The sequence below is a fragment of the Salarias fasciatus genome, chromosome 9, assembly GCF_902148845.1.
Source record: "Salarias fasciatus chromosome 9, fSalaFa1.1, whole genome shotgun sequence".
In the NCBI taxonomy this organism is placed as follows: Eukaryota; Metazoa; Chordata; class Actinopteri; order Blenniiformes; family Blenniidae; genus Salarias; species Salarias fasciatus.
Genome location: NC_043753.1, coordinates 10,957,595 through 10,978,398, shown reverse-complemented (window position 1 = coordinate 10,978,398; position 20,804 = coordinate 10,957,595). Strand labels below are relative to the sequence as shown.

The 20,804-nt window shown below is 43.0% G+C and overlaps 1 protein-coding gene across 1 annotated transcript in view; it reads right to left on the bottom strand.

Moving 5' to 3' along the window:
* Positions 1-282: 282 nt before the first annotated feature.
* c9h8orf34 (chromosome 9 C8orf34 homolog) overlaps positions 283-20,804 on the bottom strand; it is a 59,341-nt gene continuing 38,819 nt past the window's right edge. The window contains exons 9-15 of the mRNA XM_030099927.1: positions 17,863-17,948; positions 17,683-17,756; positions 10,337-10,463; positions 5,712-6,205; positions 4,414-4,510; positions 1,507-1,545; positions 283-738 (exon numbers count right to left, since the gene is read on the bottom strand). Coding sequence (XP_029955787.1) covers positions 731-738; positions 1,507-1,545; positions 4,414-4,510; positions 5,712-6,205; positions 10,337-10,463; positions 17,683-17,756; positions 17,863-17,948 — 925 coding nt within the window. The 3' untranslated portion in view covers positions 283-730. The remainder of the gene's footprint in view (positions 739-1,506; positions 1,546-4,413; positions 4,511-5,711; positions 6,206-10,336; positions 10,464-17,682; positions 17,757-17,862; positions 17,949-20,804) is intronic.

The window sequence follows — 20,804 nt, the reverse complement described above, 5'->3', positions numbered from 1 at the left end:
CACACACAGGCTGTGTCGTCAAGGTCGGGACGAACGTCTACGTCTCTGTCAGCAAGTCGATTTGAGGAAGAAACACAAAGTTGGACGGTTGATGTTTTCGGAGCAGACGACAGAACGTTGTCATGACAGAAGAAAGTGTGCGGACTTCAATTAAAGAGCACATTTCAACACACACAAACACACACGCACACACCGGTTAGGATATATCCAGCACCTTGCATCCGTTCAGGTTCAAATCAGGTGAGGATGGGATCCAGAAGAACAGAATCAGGACTGTGTGCACCAAATCATTTTAATTATTATAACAGCATTCCATGTTTTCCCTCCATAACTTGCGTAGTTGCTACCTTAGAAATTCACTAAATCTTTTAACAGTGCATGTCAATAAACACTTTCCTAATACGGGTGTGCTGCCCTCACAATGTGAATATTCACTAGGCCTAGAAAAGAGAGTCTATCAACAACAAAATGCATCTGTTTTCCTTAGGTTCAGTCGCATGCTATAGAGCAAACAAAAATAAATGGCATAATCCATACTCTGAAGTCGTTTTTTTCATGTTTTTTCATAGAGTTACAGTACAATCTCTAAGAAATATCAGTGAAAAAAGTATAGAATCATTCTTTTCATTCATATGAATTAAAAAAATAAGTGTCTGTATACACACATATCCAAAATGTCCAGTGGTTTTGCATATTAGTTTGATTGGCTGGATGTCTCTGGTCTTCATCACTATAGGCCTGCGGAGAATGACAGACAAAAACATCAGTCTCTTAGAAACCAAAATCAGACGCATTCGACCACTAATAAGAATAATAACCGAGGCAATTACCGTGAAGCGGCCGTTTAATATTTGAACATGTCATGGACAAACACGAGGTGGAAAATGAGGCTTGTTACTGCCCGCTGGAGGTTCCACTGACCATATTTCACAGTTCGAGGGTTTGAGTTTGGTTGCCGTGGCAACACTTTGGCCTCTCTGATAGCCAAGCAGCGGCGGCGGCGGCGGCGAGCTCTCAGATCTGTCTCCAGACTGGCACACTGACGCTGGGAACTGTGGGCACCTCTGGAGCCACAAGAAGGAGAACCGCAGACGACCTCAAACCAGACAGGCTTTCTCCTTCTCCCAAATGTTGACGCTGAGAGCTGCCGCTGTCTGCCGCGTGTAAACTCAGAACCAACGTGACTTAATGGAACTGGGCAACGCTGTTCTGGTCTCCACACACACACACACACACACACTCACACGCGGCCTCCACCAATCACAGCCCGGAGCCGCTGCGCCCTCCATTTAGCCCGTGACGGCATCTGAACGGACCATAAATGAAGGAGGCCTGGACAGTGCGTCACTGGTGGCTGTTTGGACTGCGCCGTGCGGCGCTGCAAATGAGGCCGCTCGCAGACACGGGGGCAGCACAATTAAACAAACGGCGCAAAACAAACGCTGTTTGAGTTTTCTAGCTTTTTTTTTTTTTTTTTTTTTTTTTTTAGGGTGTGAGGCTTCTCACCTGAAAACACAGATCTTTTATTGGCATCTCGTGATCCACCTGAAGGAAGAAGGAATACAGAAATATGTCAAGCTGAGTGGAATAACTTCATTATTTTGCTAAACAATGTTTGAAAAACTACTAAAAAAATAGTTCTTGAATGGAAATACTGCAATAAAGAAAGAAATAAGTTACTGAGAAGCTAACCTGAGCTCCATATGTGCATGATAATCTAATAGTGTACAGACTCCTTCACTGATTATACATGAAATAGCTAGAGGTAAAAAGGAGGCGCAAAAATGTTAATTTAATCTGTTTGAGTTATTCCGCCTGTCAGAATTATTGACGCTACAGTAACACGCTACTTCAGATCACATCATTCACAGACTTTCCCGGTTATTATATTTACCATTTATCTCTGATCCAATATTAACTTCCTCATGCTTTCAATTCAGTCCCAATATTCTAACATTTGAATTTTGTTAGTGCAGTGATTGATAAAAAAAAAAAAAGATTCACCCATCAGGGATAAATAAAGTTGTCCAAACTCAGTTGAAATATGTAGAACAAAAACAGACAAATGAAACACACACATGTACGCAGAACAGCTAAATGTGAAGTTCTGGGAACAACCAGGCTTGTTGTGTGACATGATGCTGGAGATGGGATGCGGGTATTTTAGGATCTATTCATCTACTTTAACTTATCTTAATCGAATTCAGATAACATCAAGAAAGAATGTCGTTTGAAAGATCTAATGCTGCAAATCATTTTCTCCTGGATGCTGCATTTTCCCAGTAATATGAAGTTTCATGTTTGTTTCATTATACTGATTTTGCGCAAGAATTTGACTTCATAACATTTAAATAACTTTGAATTCTCAAGTGTGTATTTCAGTAAAACATCTTTTAGTTCAAAACTATCAGGCATGCTGGGAAAGCATCTCCTGCTCTGAACGAACTTGGTGTTAGTTTGTGAGATTCTGAGTTGCTATCGTGACCTTAACCACAGCGACAGTGGAAGAAATGACACCATGAACCCAAAAGTTACGGAAACAAATGGGCGATTTAAATTTTCCAATTTGGATTTTTCTCAGATCTTCACTTATCTGAAAATATTCTCATAAAATAGGTAACAGAAACTCTTCTCGACTGTTGTTTTTTTAGCGTGGATGATTGTTTTTGAAATGCAATGGCGCAGAGTGAGGATGCGGCTGCCAGCATGCCTTTTCACTGCAGCATTTCTTAGGTTGAAAGATTACACGGAACCAGAAAGATCTGATTAACGGACCAAAAGTGCTCTGAGAAAACAATTTCAATGTCTTACCCTGACTAATACTATCACTCACACACACACACACACACACACACACTGAACAGGCCCGCTCTCACGCCAGAAAGTGCTTTGTCACGTCTTGTGGGCTGTTGGGTCTCTTTTCTCCAGTGAGCCTCTCTTTTCCCCCCGTTTGAGCCACGTCGAATTCAATGCGCGGCTCACATCCTTTCTCGACACGCCGCCGCCGCTGCCAAGGCTTAGAGCAAAGCCCCCGGGGGGGCTATTAGGAAAATCTGTCTGTTTATTGTGCAAGATCCACATTTGGAAAAACAACGACCCTCCGGGGGAAAGTTGTCAGAAATGTTTCGTGACGATGTGACGGGCCGCTCGCCGGCCTGATCGTTTTATTTGAGTCAAATTCCGGTTTCATAACATCAGTGATCGCCGTCATTCCAGGTCCAACGTGCACTTCATTTTCATTTTGAGCAGCTCACGCTGATTCTTTGTTTCCTCAAAACACATTTAAGATTCATGGCCGACATCCCTCGTGGACTCATTTATATATTAACTTTGGAGGTTGTAAATCTGTGTTGCAGATTTGTTGCGTTTGCCAGATAGCTGCAAGAAGACTTGTCATATGTTCCACACAATTTTGTGTCAACTTCCACTGGAAATAATTATAACTCTTCCCTCTTCTCTGTTTGGCTTTTTTTGTTTGATTTACTTCTTTCTATCTGCAGTACCAGACCTAGTGGGTTCATCTTATTTTGCAGTATTACACCTCTTGTACTGATGGCTTTACTTGACAGGTATTATGGTTTTAACGCTTTAAGAATAGAAAATCCTTCGTTTGTTTTCCAGATTTTTCCATGATGGCTCTACAACCGTCTCTTTTACAGTCGTATTTGAAAGCGCTGCTCTCATAAATTCTCACTAATGTTAACTAAGGTTACGGGAGCATTAACTTGACAGTTCCTAGCAGATCACAGTAAATTGAGAATTACTTAGCCTCACTCTGGCACCTGACCATCAGGCCGTACCGCCGCATACGTTCATCTGATTTACGGCCGGCGGCGTTCGAGGAGGTCCGTTCTAATTCTGTCAAGTTCAAAGCCAGAGAAAATCTGCAGGACCGTCTCCCGGCCAGAAACATCACTACAGCTGGATTTATGACTTTTAGGCAAGAACCGTTCTTGTCTATCGACTGGATCTTGATTGAGATATATCTCTCACTTGATGCCAGGAAAGAAAATTTTACAGAACAATATTCCCTCAACTCAGAATCCCTCCAAGATTTTACCCAGCGGTGGAATATGGGACTTAATTTTTTTTTTTTTTTTTTGCATGTCAGCTCTCTCTTGCGCTCCATTTCAGAATTTTACAAGGAATATTTTTCGAGTGCCACTTTATTGGTCGTAACTCACTATGGCGAAGTGGCATTACTGTAATGAAAACGAACCTCACATCTCGCACAGATTAAAAAGCTCTGGGAAGGTAAATCCATTAGTGAAGCCTTCGGCTCAGCTGAGAGGACACGATGAACTTTTCGCCGCTTTGATAAAACTGGGAAGGTTTGCTCTCGTCTGTACCGGGAGCCCGAATCGCATCACGATAAACAACGTGAGAGAGTTCTAAAAAGAAGCGGTGACTCACTCTTATCCTGTTCAGGAGGTTCCAGGATGTCACTGTCCGTGTCGCTGGGAATATGCCAAGGCTGCCTGATGGCCTGTAACTGCTGGTAAAACTCATCCTGAAACGGAGAAAGCAGAACACACCAGATCAGAAGTGATGCAAAAAGGTAATACTTTATACTTTGAGTGGATGACAGATTTATTTAAAAAAAAATAAGGTTAAGAAAGATATTTTTAATTTCTGTATTCAGCAGTTAGTTTGTTGTTCCACTGTGTCATTATAAAAGTCTGAACCTATAAGTCTGTAACATATTCAGAAACAGGCTGTGTGGTAATTTAGTGGCGAGCAGGACTGCCTCACATGAAAATATTAATAGTTCATCTCCAACAAAGTGGGATACAAACATTCACCAATTTAAACATAATAAACTGTTGGTAGAACTTTTAACTCCAGTGAAGGACAAAAAAAAACCTAAATGGTAAAATATAATATGTGGATTCTTAAAAGTCCAAGGCCAAATATAAGTGATCCCAATGTCCCTGTAAAAATTTTAAATCGCAAAAAAAGACAAGAAAATGAATCTGTATATAAGTTCTTTCCAGTTCCGCCAGTGCTTTAAGAGGTTGGGGATTTCTTCGCTTTCTCACCAGGCCTAACTTCAACCTCTCCATGTGGAACCAGGTGGCCTCAATAAAAGCAGCCCGGGTGCACGAGTGTTTTGGTTAATGTCACTAGGTGTCAACTGGCGTAACTGTCAAAGAGCATACAAAGGGACTGTAAAATTCCTGCCCACCATTAATAACACCTTCAAAAAAAAAAAAAAAAAGGCTCATATTTAACAGCGCCGCTGTTAAGTAGATCATGAAAGGAGTGTAAGAAAGAAATCCCACTGAAGGCCGCCCCTCTCATGCCAGACTCATTTTTCCGCCCTGAAATGACATCCTACTGTACAGACCTCCACGACTCTCCGGCGAAACCCCACACGAAGCGTTGTGCGTCTGCGAGCGACGCGCACATGTGTGATACTGTGTGTTCTGGTGCTCTCGCTCCTAATCTCTCGGTGTAAAGGCGCTCGTGTTCCACGCAGAGCTTTGCCTACTAGGTTCGTTCTCACCACCCCGACACGTTACGACGAAGCTTTAAAGTTATTTTCTTGTTCATGACCTTAAGTTTATGGCAGATTTATGGCTGTACTTGATCGTTTTCTCGGATGATATGTGATATGTGGATTGTTGGATCATGGCCACAGAAAAAGGTTGATTTTCTTATTTCCACTCTTGGAAATACGGATTCCGCCGTCTCTCCTGATAAAGCCTCACCTCGGAGAGATAGGCTCGAAGGCTGGCACCGAGGCTGTCTGTGGTGCTGAGTCCCGGCGGGGTGAGCAGCGGGCGGGGGTGAGTCGGCTGACTGGTGGGCGTCACCGGGCGGCTCCGCGACCTCCTGAAGGTCACCTCTTTATGGGACCCGGGGTTAAAGCTGGAGCGGGACAGTAAGCTATTGGGGGTCAGGGGTCTGCTGGGGGTCCTCGGGGTCTGAGTCCTGCTCCCGGGGTTGCTGGGAGACTGAGTCCGGCCCGTGACCAGCGAGGTGGGCTTGGGGCTGAGCAGCGGGAGGCCAACGCCGCAGGGCTTCCCCGTGAGGCCGCCGGCCGGAGACTGCGGCCGCGAGGAGAGGAGGCTGGGCAGAGGGAGCGTGTCGGGGAGGGTTCTGTGCCGTAGGGGGGTGTGGAGCAGGCTGCTGTGCGGATTGTTGGAGGTCCGGCTCGTCAACTTTCCTACTTCTGCGAGCTTGGCGAGGTCCTTCTCAACCTCTGCAGAAAAAGAGAGACAAATATGTCACAGTACTCCATCCATCCATTAATAGACAAAAAAGTTTCTTGTAACATCAAACCAAGTCAATTCTCCTTAATGGACTTCCAAAATTCCCAACAATAAGTCACAAGCAGTTTTTTATGATTATTCAGAGGCCGCTCTGCACGTCTCGCGTACGTCCTACCAGACGGATGATTCACAAACTTTACCGAGCATTAAAGTGGGCGAGACAGCTTAGTTTAATCCTTCTTCTGGGCAATGATGACAATATTTATAGACCTTGTAAACTGTGGCGTACGCAGCTTCCTGTGTCAGAGAAAAAAAAAAGCCCCGAGTTGATACACAGTAGGTACAGAACGGTCGTATTTTCTTCCCCCGGTTCCTGACAAAAACACGTTTGTTTGCAGGTCTGGTCGCCTCAAAAACATTTTTCTGTTTGTAAAAGTGGACGGTGCAGCCAACATCTGGGTCATTTTTTCCATGTTTTATGCTTTTGTTCCAAAACTTGGCAATAAGTATTCAACAAACAAGTCTGGGAGTTATCATTTGAGGAGCATAATTTCAAGGATGACTCACTGGAGGCGAGCATCTCTGGAAAAATATCTCAGCGACATAAACACAAAGAGAGGCGTGACAAGTATTTGACAAACTTTGACTTCCTTGTTTTTAGTGCAAGTGCTGCTTTGATCTCATGTAAACAATGCTTTTTTTTTCTATTAGAAAACAGGAAACATGTGTTCGAATTTTCAGAAAAAGACTAATTTTAGTGTGCAAAACAGCCAAATTTAGCTTCAGGTCATTCAACTCAGAAGATTTAGCTTTAAATGTACTCCAGACCGTTTTTGCATCCTTTGGGGACAAAAAAAAACACATTTCTTTCCAACTGACATAATTGAATTGCCTTTCCTGCGCCGAAGCTGCCCCGATTTTCTACATGTCGACATTTATAGCGCGATGCAACGCAGAGCACATTTCTGCTTCGTGTCTTTTCCAAGCACGACATCTCGCCTGCGCTGCTTTAACCCCAACACATCCTGCACATCATAATTCTCAATAATGAGGGAGGAATACGAAGGTACGAGCGACGTCTTGGCGTTTTCTCGTGTGATTCTGACAAACGGCTGTAAGATAATGAACTCTGTAGACTGCGGTGAGGAGATCATGACGTCGGTTTTCTGGCAGACGTGAGATCGCTGCACATACATTTTGCACGCCATAAAGAAACGCATTGTTATATGGTTGCTAGGGGGCATTAAAAAAAAAACCTAGTTTGTATCCATAAAAGTCGATACTAAATCAGCAGTGAAATAAATACCATGGAAAAATGGTGAAAGGTGAAGCTTCCCACATCATGATCTCTCATAAAACCCACGCGCCGGCCGCTGTCACCGGCGCCGCTGTGATATTGTGCCGTAAACAGGATGCGTTTATTAGTAATCCGTGTCCATAGAGTGGATATTTTCATCTCAAGTTATTTACCAAGAAAATGATTAACACCGCATGTTTCCTTCCAAAAACACTTCCCCGCACTCATGAATTCATTTATTGTAAACTACTTGCCTCCGTTGGCTTCCTGGCTTTTAAGAGTAGCCAATTAGACGCAGTTTTGTTTTCAAATCCTGCACAGCTGACTGTCTTGAGCGCAGCGAGACGCTGATGCCGAACGACAGCTCCCACAGATCAAAGACATCAAAAAAATCTATACCGTCTCCAGCTTTGATCCAAAATTTGAGGGATAAAAGAGAGGGTGGAAAAGTGAGACAGAGAAGGACAGAGTGGGAGACAGGAAGAAACAGAAACAGATCTAATCTATTAAAGCGTTTTGATCAAGAAGCAGCTGCACGTGGAGGGAAGAGAAGAGGGCATGGAGGACAATCGTCCAGAAGTCGCGCGATCTTCATCGGGTCCCTGCTCTGAAAATAAACAAGCAGCCTAATGACATGTCATTCGTCTGCAGGGTGATAATTACAGGAGGTGCTGCTTCCATCCATCGCAGGACTGAGACACGCTGTCAGTGACGGCCCATGTCGGAGGAAGAAACACAATAAACCTCATCGCTTGGTTTCTTCTGAAGATGGTTAATGTTAAAGTGTTTCTTTGACATTTTTGCAATTTGCTTGTGGGTTTGGCAGGCTTGAAACCTCTTGCGGGCCGGTTTTCAGCCAAAGGCCTTATGTTTGGCTGGTCTAGAGATTAGAGAAAATAGCCGTTTCAAATCGTGGACAACAGGAGGCTTTGACTGAAAAATGACTTTTGTCCGCTAAAACCCTGAAGAAGATGGATAAACACCAGAGAGAGCAAAACCTCACTCCAAATGATTCTTTTCTTTGTACAGATTATTTCTGGTTTATCATGTTTATCGTGCTCTCTGCTGCCTCCACCACCTGTTGCATAGCTTGTTATGGAAAAAAATGAGCAAACATGACAGAGAGACTGAAAAATGCTAAGATGAAGCCGGACTGCATTAACTTTCTCATCACACTCAGCTTGTAAGCAGTGAAGTGTTAGCAACTAATAAAGCTCTGAAAGACTTCTGCTTGTCAATGAAACGCTTGCTGGGAAACGCTCAGCCTGAATATTCAATAACGCACCGTAAAACAGCTAGAAATCAATGCCATCTGAAGCCCTCCCGGGCCAACGTTTGTGTACGATTAAGACAAATAGTTCTCTTCGTCTGCCGCCTCGGAAATAAAACAAACATGCTGTTTTGCTCTGCGGACGATCAGTGTGTTGATGAGCAGAGAAAGTCCCTCCAGCTGGGACTACTGACGGCCGACACTGGAATAAGGTCACATTATGGGATCAATATGCTTCAAGGCAAGGCCTTACACACACAGCGCTGCTGTCAGACAGTGTGTGAGACGTACATAAACAAGCAAGTGTGTGACACACGATGCTAAACGGCGGCGCTGGCTCCGGCCTTCGCTCCAGACTTTCGTCTCCTTCATAAGCCAACACGCACTTGATCTTCATGACAACGAAAGCAGCGCCTGAGCCACTCAGAAGTCACATATATGTATATCAAAGATGAGCCTCAGACTGTGAAGAGAATAATTATTTCCAAATAGCTGAAGAGACTTCATGCTGTCATGAAGTCTGCAGCAAATTAAGGCTTCAGTCCACTTCACATGACTCAGCAGTGAGTTATCGATCCAGTACGTCACTGCCGGAGCTGCCATACATGTCTGCCACGGAGAAATGAATTTGTTTTTATATTTCGTCATAAGATATTTTACTCAGAAGATTAGTTTTTAATTAACCCGAAGCAGACACATTCTTTGGCTGGACGCTCTGCTTCCTGCTCATTAGGTGATATCTGAACCTGACTCTTTAAAGTTGAAAAAGTGTGTATGTTTGTGTGTGAAAAAAAGGAGTATCTCATCTGAGCCACACACACAATTCCTCGTTAAAACGTACACAGACGCTCATCGCCTGTAGGCGAGTTGCCCCTGATGCTCGCAGGCAGACGTTTTAATAAGAACCACTCGATACTGCAAGATATAAGGCTGCTCAGAAAAGATAGAACTCTTTTTCAATGATTTCTCTGACTGGGTGATTCTTTTGATCTTTGCTCAGGATCAGGCAATTTACTGAACTTTTTGCTGAAAATAAAGCAACTCATTAAATGAAATATCCATTACTTGCTGTGACACACGAACTGAGGTCGTCTAACAACTGGTTAGTTCAAGTTCAGCAAAATATTGCTGCACAAATGTCACGTTAACAGCGTCCTGTGTTATCAGTGGTCCTCGCTTCTGCGTGAGGGAGGCGTCAGTCGTCGGCCCTCCGTCCTTGAAAGAAACTTATTTCTGACCTGAAGATAGCAAGAGGAACCAGGAACGAAACAACAGAGATAAACTACACAGAGCAGGAGACGACGCTTGCTTCAAATGCACCAAGCAGTAGCATCACAGAAATCTACTCACTTTAAAATTCATTATTTAAAGACTTCACAGGACGTCTCGTTTATTGTCGCTTTAACTTTCACATGCTTTCATATATTAACATTTTTATTAAAACAGTGACTCAAAGGGAGCTGGCCACGCTGGATGAATAAAGTCTGAACCCAAACGTCGACAACAAAGAGGCAGACACATATAAAACGCACAAATATGCAGAGAGCTGCCTACCGGCGAGCTGTTTGCCCATGTTCTCCAGCTCTTTGGAGAAGAGGGAGTCGCCCAGCAGCAGGCCCGTCTGTCCCACAGAGCTCCCACCTCGCACAGCCTTCAGATCAGCATCCCAGACAGCCTGACGCTGGGGAGCAAGAACAGAGAGAGAGAAAGTCACATTAGACCGGAGACCCTTCAATTAACTCTTTATATAATTTTCAGCTATTGCTGGAAATATCTGAGCCATATCTGCTGGGGGAAAAAAAGAAAAGAAAAAAAAAAGAGCCAATTATTATTTTATGGGCTCAAGAAAAACACAAGAAACCACAGCAAGTGCAGATGAAAGCCCGGCGCATGGAGCGCGCTCTGCTGAGTGAACGTGGGGCACGAGACAGTCAGTAGTGGTTCAGGGACATTTCTGGAGAACTGTCAGTAAATCTACAGGAGTTTGCAGGCACACCAGTCGACTGGCAACGAGCCTAGAAGCACTAACCTTACACAAGCAATAAATCAGCCGTTTTGAATGCATTCCTGAGCACGCATGATGTTGGTATTAAACGGAAGATCAAGACCGAAAAGGAATAAATCTAGAATGGCACACTGGAGCACTTACACAGTGCCGGTTTGAACTATTTAGGCCCTATCATTCCTGGCTGAGCGTAGGATCTGGAAAGGGACCCGTTAGACGGACCGAGCTTTGCCAAGCGCTGTAATGGCAGCAGGCCTAATCCTCCCATTTATTCCTTTGATAGGACACAAGTGGACAAACGACCTGCTAAGCCAACGGACGCAGTGCGCACACAAGCTCCGAGCGCAGGTGAGATATAAAACCTGTCAGCCGTAATTCCACGTCGTGTACGTTTGGTTTACTCGAGATGAGTTATGGTGGCTCTGATGCCAGAACTTACATCAGTGGATGTGCTAAGAACTTAATGAGGGACAGAGCTGACTTGACAAAGTGCTGATACACAGACTGAGGTTGTGGGACATGTGGTTTTATATATACAGAAATATATATATATATATATATATATATATATATATATATATATATATATATATATATATATATATATATATATATATATATATATATACGTTGCATCGCAGTCTCCCAACACTATTTAAAGGCAATCCTGGGATATAGGCTGCGATGCAGAGCCGAGTACAGCCTGTGAAATACCACCACAATGTCACACGAGTCAAAATAGTATCATCATTTGGAGCGTTTAAGCTTATGAGACAACAGATATGGCAGCTGCGCCGAGGTGACCTCAAACACAAGCTTTCCAACATGACAATGATCCCAAATAGGCAAGAGCTTTATAACGGGGGGAAGACGTGAGACAGAATGCCCTTCAACTCTGACATCAGTTATGAGACATTACTTACTATTATAGCATTGTTGGTGATAGACATTGGAATCATTGTTCTGTTTTGGTTCATTCTCTAAGTTTTCCATGGCTGGAAAGTCTATTTTTCAAAGGAAAGGTACAGTTAGGAACAAAGACAGCCGCTCTCCTCTGATAAATGACAGAACATGACTCCCGGGGTCTGTGGCATTGATCTCTGTGTCTGTCAGATACATGAGGCGTTCTGCGGCGGGAAAACCGCAACGCCCTTAATTACAGCCCTCATGAAGCAGCTCGGCGGGACGAACATTACAACTGAATCCACTCAGTGACTTCGTCTCTCTCTCTTTGGTGGTATCTCCCCCCAAAAAATCCAAAAGCATGAGCTCATGTGGTCCTCGTCTCACTCTGGGTCTTCTCAACTCTGGAAAACGGGGCCACCAAGAAATCGCCCGCAAACTGTCATTTATTTACATTACATTTTCAAGAACTGTGACCAGAAATCATCTGTAAAGAAAAAGAATCATTAGCAGTGAGATCTTGCTGTTTTTTTTTACCCATCCTGAAGAAGTCTTCAGTGGTTTAGGGAATTATTTTTTTACAGTCAAAATCTCCTGTTGGTCCATGTTGTTCCAACAGTTACTTTCTCTAATCTGTGGACCAGTCAAACATAAGGCCTTTGGCCAAAACCGGCCTTGCAAGAGGTTTCAAGCCCGCCAAACCACCAAGCAAATTGTAAAAATCTCAAAGAAAACTTTGATTTAAAAAAAGAAAGAAAGAAAAAAAAAAGTCCTGAGAGAAGCAGTCACAACACAACACAACACTGAGACCGAGCTGAGATATCGGTGATGCTGCATCGAAAGACAAGAAAACCAGCATCAGCCTCAAAGCCATGCTGTGAGGCTGTAATGAAGAAGGGAGTTCAACAGGAGTACAGCATCGACAAACAAACGCATCATGTCCAAAATGTTCCAGTGAGTTTGGTGAAGTCTGGCGTCATTACAAAGTCACCTGGAAGACGTCAACGTGCTGAAAGTGAGATAAACACACGGAACAAAAAGGGACTTGATTACACAACCAAAAAGCCAGGGTGACGTAATGAACAGTGATTTCCACAGAATGAGCAACTATTGTCCATATCAGAGACAATCAATGATGTAACCACAATGTGGCAAATCCCCTCTTTTCTTCATTCAAGCTCAAATTGAACACATTATTCACTCTGGGTAGAAAAGAAGGAACCCCCTTTTCATCTCCAAAATAAAGAGTGGCTACGATTTTGTAATGACTTAGGAGGATCTTAATGTTAGCGGCACAAAGCCCGACTTGTACAATTTCCCTCCCAGCATGACGTTTAAAGGAAGAGAGAGGGGGAAGCCCCTCCGGTGACGCTTCTGCCCAGATTAAAAACATGGATCTTGTTTCTTGTAAAATTGATTCCATGTTGAGCGCAAACAAGACAGAAAAGAGAGAAGATGGAAGTCTCCAAAGTTTTTTTTTTATAGCCTTCATGTGTGCAGCGATGTGTGTGTGTGGTCAGCAGTACTAATCGCCACAGTCTGGGGTTTGGTCCGGCGTTGCCCTCCGCGCAGTGAGGACGGTCGGGGACGTGCACGTGCGGTCACACACTTCAAACTTAGCCGGAGATTTGAGAACCGTGCCGGCTTTGAAAAATCACATCGATGGAATCTTGTTGTAGTTGAGAAAAATTTTGGATCGGGCTGCTTGACAGATATATACGTCCCCTACTGAATCTCAGCCACTTTGGATTAATTCTAGAATATGTAGTCAAACTACTTTAAAAGTTTTTAAGTGGGAAATAGCAGATGACAATGCTTTAATACTGTCAGTGGCTTTAAATGATCCATTACATTTGTGCTCACACATCTTTGGGAGAAACTTGGGTCTGGTATCTTCCCCAAAGACACTTGGACTGGTCAATATAGAAGATCGAGCTGCAAACCGGTCACAGAAAGTTATGAATAAAACCACAAAGTCTTTTATAACTCCATTGTTATTTGACCTGCGCGTGTTAACGTAGAACTGCTACAGTGAATAAATGTCTTTCTGAGCTGTTTTCTAATTAGAGTGACATGGTTTTCGATGCCTCTTTCCCATCCGTATAAGGTAGACAACATGCTAATTTGAATGGATTTTAATTAGAAATAAAATGTAATACCTTCACAATAATGTAGTGTAGACCAGTGAAACTCTGTCCAACTATCGGAGGGCTTCCATTGATCACACTGCAGCTATTAGTTTGACAAATTTAATAATTCTAAGGATTTTGTTTTGGACACCATGTTTCCTCCGTTCCTCATTTTGCTGTTGATATGAAGGCTATCGCTGAAGTTTTAATGAAATCCTCTTGTTCTGGCTCACAGCGGATTCGCCTAATGGATTTGAAGGAGTTGTATACAGAGCTCAAAGGCTCACAGGCCTGACCAGAGCCAAAAAGCAAACAGGATATTGACAATAACACAGTTAGAATTTGACTCAAGCAATGCAAAAACAGGATATGTGATTCCGGGAGAACAGCTAACAGGGAGAGCTAATCATGCATGGAAGCACAAAGGGACAGGAAAAAGGCAAGCATGGGGAATTCTTTGCATGTTAACAATTAGGAAATAAGTGTTAAACTGCATGAAACATTGGCACATGGAGCAAGAAGAGAGTATTTCCACAGTATGAAGTTAAAACCATGTGTCAGCGCAGACACAGTTACACTCTGGACTGAGGAAAGAATATTTACTTCACTATGTGTGACAGAGACATAAATACCTGAAAATAATTAAAACCTTAACATTTGTGTTAATGTACGTGTTAATATGGGTTCAGTTATTGATATCAAAAATCGAGCAATTCTACTTTAGCTTCTTTCTTCACCCGTTTAATTTGATGAGGAAGAAGAATCTGAGGACAGCAAGAAAAGAACATAACAAAACCGTAAAATAAGTCCCACTGAGCAAAAAGTGGTCCAAAATATGTAAATAAGGCGTGTCCATATCGCTGCGCGTCCAGAAGACGCTGTCAGGGGAGCCAGAATGAAGGTTTTTATATGTCTTTCTTGGACGTATTGGATGTCTCGTTGGAACTATTCAGTTTGTCTGTATGAAAAAAACATTCTCAGACCATCACACATATAAAAACATAAAGCAGGGTTTTTTTTTTCTTGCTGTGAAAATCCACATGTTGAATACAAAAAGTTGGTCAAAAGGTCTGAAAACGGATTCAAATCATATTTTCAGCAATGACTGAAATAAATAAATAGACTGGTGTAAACTGCAGCTTAACATGAGTAAAGTTATACTTGAAGTATAACTCTGACAAAATACTTCTTAATTATGGTAATGTGAGTATTTCTAATCTTTACTTCCACTTCTTGCAGAGCTGTTATACAGTATTAATCATTTTTTGATGTATGAACCTGAAAGACTCACAAAAGTGTAAATATGAGAGATCCGAATGCAATAAAATCAACTGAAATATAATCTTTAACTGTATTAAGTGTACATGTAACTATTTAGAGGTAAAAAAATCAAAATCAAAAGAGTGAAAATCCTCCACAAAGCTTTGGAACAATAAAAAGAGCGCGATTAGAGCATAACCATGCATGACATAATTGAGGAAGAGCGAAGTGCAGATTGATGCCAGATCATTAAAATAAAACACAAACTGCTTCCTTCAGCCTGAACAACCAGAAGTCTCCTGGAAACACAAACAAACCTTCACACACCATCATGTCACCGCATCACACTAATCATCTGATTCCTCTCATACAAACTAAGTTTCCCCCTCCAGCTTTTATGAATGTAACGCCCGTCGCACGCCGAGCTCCGTCTAGATTAAAACACGTCAGTTAACACTTCCAAAGGAAACTGCGGAGGGATTTCTTGGGGTGTTTTCTTTCGGAAAGTATTAGCCTTTATGGGGCAATTATCACCTAAAGGAGCCGGCAGAGGCGGGGGGGCCTGTCAGACTAATAATGATAACCATTAACAGTGTTTATTTTCCAGCATCACCAGGCATTTACTGCCCAAACCAGTCCACAACACAAGGGAAACTTTTATTTATGGCCAGCCATAAATATGCTAATAATAAACTTTGAGTTTGTTTTTATTTCTCCTATATCATATAAATCTTCAGCACTAATGAGCTCAGCAACAAGTGGAAAAACAACTGGACACTTCTCTACCTTTTTATTGTCTACGGCCAAACAAGCACTCTTTTAGGAAGTATTAATAAACACGGAGTTCATTTCCAGATTTTTTTTTTATTTCTCTTCCATACTGTATAACTTCAGTATTTTGCCTCTCGCTGCCGCCTCCCTAAATAAACTCATAAAACACATTTTCCATACGGTTTTGGGACTGTGGCACTTCAGGCCCTTAAGGACCAGTTAAACTTACGAGCTTGAACAAATTGCATTTGCCTCTCAAATAAGTGCCAGCGTATGAGCACAAAACAAGTAGATTAACGGTGGGTGACAGCTGATGTTTCCATATAGGAAGTAATACTGAATCACACTGAAACTCTTTTATTTTTTTGTTGTTGTCAAAGTTTGTTTTCATCAGTTTTAATTTACTAGTTATTACATAAAAAAAAAAAAAATGTTTGGCTCTGTATATTTAAGTTAATGGTGTGTTTATTAACTTTTTAGATGCAGTAAGCTTTCGGTTTATTTCGAGCCGGGATGTCAAACACGTTTTAGTTCAGGGGCCACATTCTGTCTGGCCCAATTTCATAGTTAAACAAAAGCAACAATCTTCACATTCAAACATGAAAGTTTTTCTTTGTGGTCGCACAGAGTAAAAGCAATAAAAATATCTATACTTTCAAAAAAAACTAAAACAACAGAAAACAACAACAATCTCAACATGACGACAATTTTAAAGAAACCTCCTGGTGCGAAATACAATGAAATGCCCAGAAAATGTCTGCAGCAGCTTTACAACATTAATGTTTTTACAAACTTTTTAACCATTCGGTTTGGTGGACCAGATTGGAGTCTCTTGCGGGCCAGTTTTGGCCCACGGGCCTTATGTTTGACACCCCTGATTTGCTCCAGCTGAACTGCCGGCCTCTTCATTCTGATCTGGACACCGTTCATCTTCAGTTGTGAGTCAACAAACAAAATCTGGAGCTGGGATGATTTATTTTATTTCCTGATATCAATAAATGCCTTGCTGTTGGTTGCGCTCATGCATCGGCTTATCATTTAGCCCATTTTCATTTTTTTTTTTTTTTTTCACAATTACTTTCAGGCTTGCCGTGAGACCCGCGGCTGCTGGTTTGGGTCCCTTTAAAGTCTGCTCCCAGTTAGTCTGGAGCCTCTCTGCATCTGCTGCCCACACGGAGCAATGCCTTGGCTCCAAACCCCTTTTCTGTCTCTCCTCCTTTCTTTAAAATATGCCGTTAAAAGCCTTGTCTAACACTTAGATCGGGCAATTATAAAAAGGTATTGGCTTTTTTTTTTTTTTTTTTTTTTTTTTTTGGGGCGGAGGGGGGTTGGTAATTATACAAAGGTACCGGCGTCCTCGCTGAGCTCTTTATTAACAGCATGTGAGCGTGTGAGTCTGGCGTGCTCCACATCAGGCCACGATACATTTCTTCCCTGGAGCATGTAAAATTTATCACGCGATCCAAAACTCCGCGCGCTCCCATAACCCCGTGAATGTTTACATCCATTGTACCGAGCATCTAAATCAGCCTCGGTTGCCGTTTGGCGGGATATTCTTTACAATAACTCCTTTCACGTGACAGGCGAAGGGATCCAGGGAGATTTCTACTTGGGGGATCATTTGTTAAGCACCATCCGCTGTTGTGTGAGCTGAAATAGCCACAAAAAGACGGATCGGCTTTTGCCGGGGTCTTGTTCCTTCTAATAAGAAGCTGGAGGTGGTTTTCACTGAGTCTCAGACAATAGGGGTCGGGGCGGAGAGAGCGACGTGGAAATTGATGGCTGTAAAGTGATCTTAATTGTTGGGTGATGGATGCAGGGAGGACGCTTACAGAGCCCGACACTTGAGATAAGGCCTCGCATTCCTGCAGCCGTCCCGCCAGCGTGTCCACCCCGGGCAATGGCGCTGCTTCACACAATGCAAACACACAAGGAGAGGCATGTGACACCACAAATCACAGAATATTCAAACTTTCAACCTTTTTTTTTTTCTTTCTTTTTTTGCAACTTACAGGAGATGTCCGGGACGGCTTGTTCAGGTATGTGAGGCCTGTGCTCCTCTTCAGATCTGCTGTCCGATAGAGTGTCCCCCTGCAGCCTGGGAACAAGCAACACACAAGACACAACTAACACACTGGCAAGGGAGTTTGCAATAATCGCAATAATCCACCGTTGTTGTTTTTTTTTAGCCACAACATTGCGTTGTATGTTTGGAAACTGGATCTCAGATAACACAAAGAGAAGCAGGTCCGTCACAGGTGACAAGAACCGGAAGAAGTCTTTGACTGATTTCTGATCCCTCAAGAAAGTTTCAAGATAACAGTCCTCATCATCCGTTTCTCATGTGGTTCCAGCTAAATCTGAGTGTTTTCACACGCGTCGTTGAGTTTTCGGAGGGTTTAGTGGTCCAAGTGTGGCGCAGCAGGGCAGGTTGTAAATCTGGTACTTTGGTGCGAATTAGAGACGCTTGCTCGAGCAACATTAGTCAGTTAGACAAATTTGTACGTGTACAAAGCCGTTTAAGCGTTCACGCAGCTGCCCGCCACCGGCCGGGACTTCGGAGTCATCGCGCAGCAGTCCTGCAGAAACCAGTGCGGCTTGGCTGTGTTCTTATTTAGAAAATGAAAACAAAGTCGCATGAAGGCCGTGCCAGAAAAAAAAAAAAAAAAAAACTTGTCTATGCACAACCGTATTTAACTCATGCATTTGGATTGCTGCTGCTAACCAAACTCTGACGAATTCGACATCATTTATCCAAAGACGCTGTGATCCCGTTATAGAAAGTAGGGTTTAATTGCTCCGTGAAACAAAAGACATGTAGAAAATGTCAACGTGTGCAACGCTTTTAAGAAAACAGGAAGCTGCACAAAAGGACAGATTCCCATAGTTTGGGAGGCGTCAGGAAGTGTTCGTGCAAACACAGTCCGTAGCCATGGTAACATGGTAATCCCCGTATCGTCATAATGAAAATAATGACACTCCTTATGGGGTTTTGTTTGCGCCGAAGGTCGGCGTGAACGTAAAACAAACCAGCGGTTAACAAATTTACATGCTGGTCCAGCAAACAGCAGATGCAAACGAGCAGGTGTGACACGCACACATGAAATGTGTGTGATGCAACTCCAGGCACACACAGTTGCGTGCATGGACAGAAGCACAGATTCTGTTCCCCCTTAAAGCATCCAGTTACTGTAACTCATAATGTGGTCAAGGCCCCGGAGAGTTTTCCTTTATTTTTCACATTTTAGAAACCAGAAGTTTTTAAGCAGCGCAACCCTCCGGATACAGTAGCGCGCACACACACACACACACACACACGCACAGGTTTAGCTTCACTCTGCACAAATTCTGTCTCCCTCATAATAATCCAGGGCTTGTTCATTCCAAGCTCTGATTTCTATTTTTCTAAAGAGATCTGTTTGGACGGAGATCGAAGTGGATTCAGGAGATTTGGCTGTCGGTTTAAGGTGCTGAGAGCTTAAAGTTTCCTTTGGATTGTAATTACACTCTGGATTAAATACAAACACCGGGACGATTAAGATGTTACACATGACTAGTCCCTGCATTTCTATTCTTTTATACATTAATTCATGCACTTCAACACTGTCAATGTGTAGGATTAATAAACCATACTGCACAAAGCTGTAATGACTCTGAGCTTTGGCTCCAGACTGCTGCGTGCGTATTTCCACGTCATCAGTGCAGAGAGAAGAAAGCAATCCCTCGACTTTAATGTAACAACTGCATTCTCAGCCGTAGGGCCTCTTGGTGTCTACCTCCACAATGAGGGTAAATGCAGAACACTGCTTTTAAAGTGGATTCTATTTCTTTTCTTCTTTACACATCCCTCTCCCTGTCCCCCTCACTCTTTATTAGTCTCTTTAAGACCATTAAACGTACCCAAGATGGCTATCACAAGGCCTTCCTATCCTCTGAACAAAAGCTCCTGATAACCGCAAGACTTCCCCAAGAGCATTCCTGATATGAGAGCAATTCATTTAATGAGAACTACGAGCCCAGAAGAAGTTTGCGAGGATCTGTCCGTTTGGTGAGACTGCACCGCGGCAGGAGCGGCCGAACCGGGCAGGCGGATGAAGTGGCGCAGTGACCGCAGATGGAGCGGCCACAACACACAGGCCACACAGCACTCTGCACTTCAGCCGAGCAGGGGAAGAGCCGGAGGAAGCGGCGCGTTTCCTGACCTGCCACGACTGATTTACAGCCGTGCGGGATGAACAGGGCCGGGCGGACAAAAGGGGAGCAAAAGGACAGCGGCTGCACAGAGCTGGGATCACTTCGATTAGGAGGTCGGATCGTGCTTGAATTTTATCTTCAGGGTGCAACCGGCTGGATGGGCGGGAGGGATATAACCTGCCACACGCACTGCATCTGCTCCCTCTGTCTCAGGGGAGTCCAACACGTTTCAGGTCAGAGGTCACATTCAGTCCAATTTCATCCTGCGTGGGCCGGACCGGGAATACAGTGGCATGATGACCTTTAAACTCAAACTTTAAAGTTTTTCTTTGTTGTGACACAGAGTATACTGGATAAAAATGTCTATAAAACTAAATAGTTATTGATGAAAATGACTACAATCTCAACATAAAGTCAATTTTAATGATACTTTCTGGTGCAAATTACAGTGTAATGTCCAAAGAAGTTTCACTAACAGCTTACTTACTTTTTCTTTTCTTTTCTTCCAAACTTCTACAATTTACTGAACGGTTTACTGACCTGGATTGGGGCCTCCTGTCAGCCAGTTTTAGCCCAAAGGCCTTATGTTTGACACCCCTGCTCTATCTGATTGTTATTACAAAAGGGAGGAATAAAATGTGTCTGCGCTGCAGAGTTATTTCACAAAACACATCAAATGACTGTTAAAACTGATTTATAAATCATTTATCATAGTTTTGGATATTATTTTGTTTGCATTGCATCACTGCATTTAGCATAA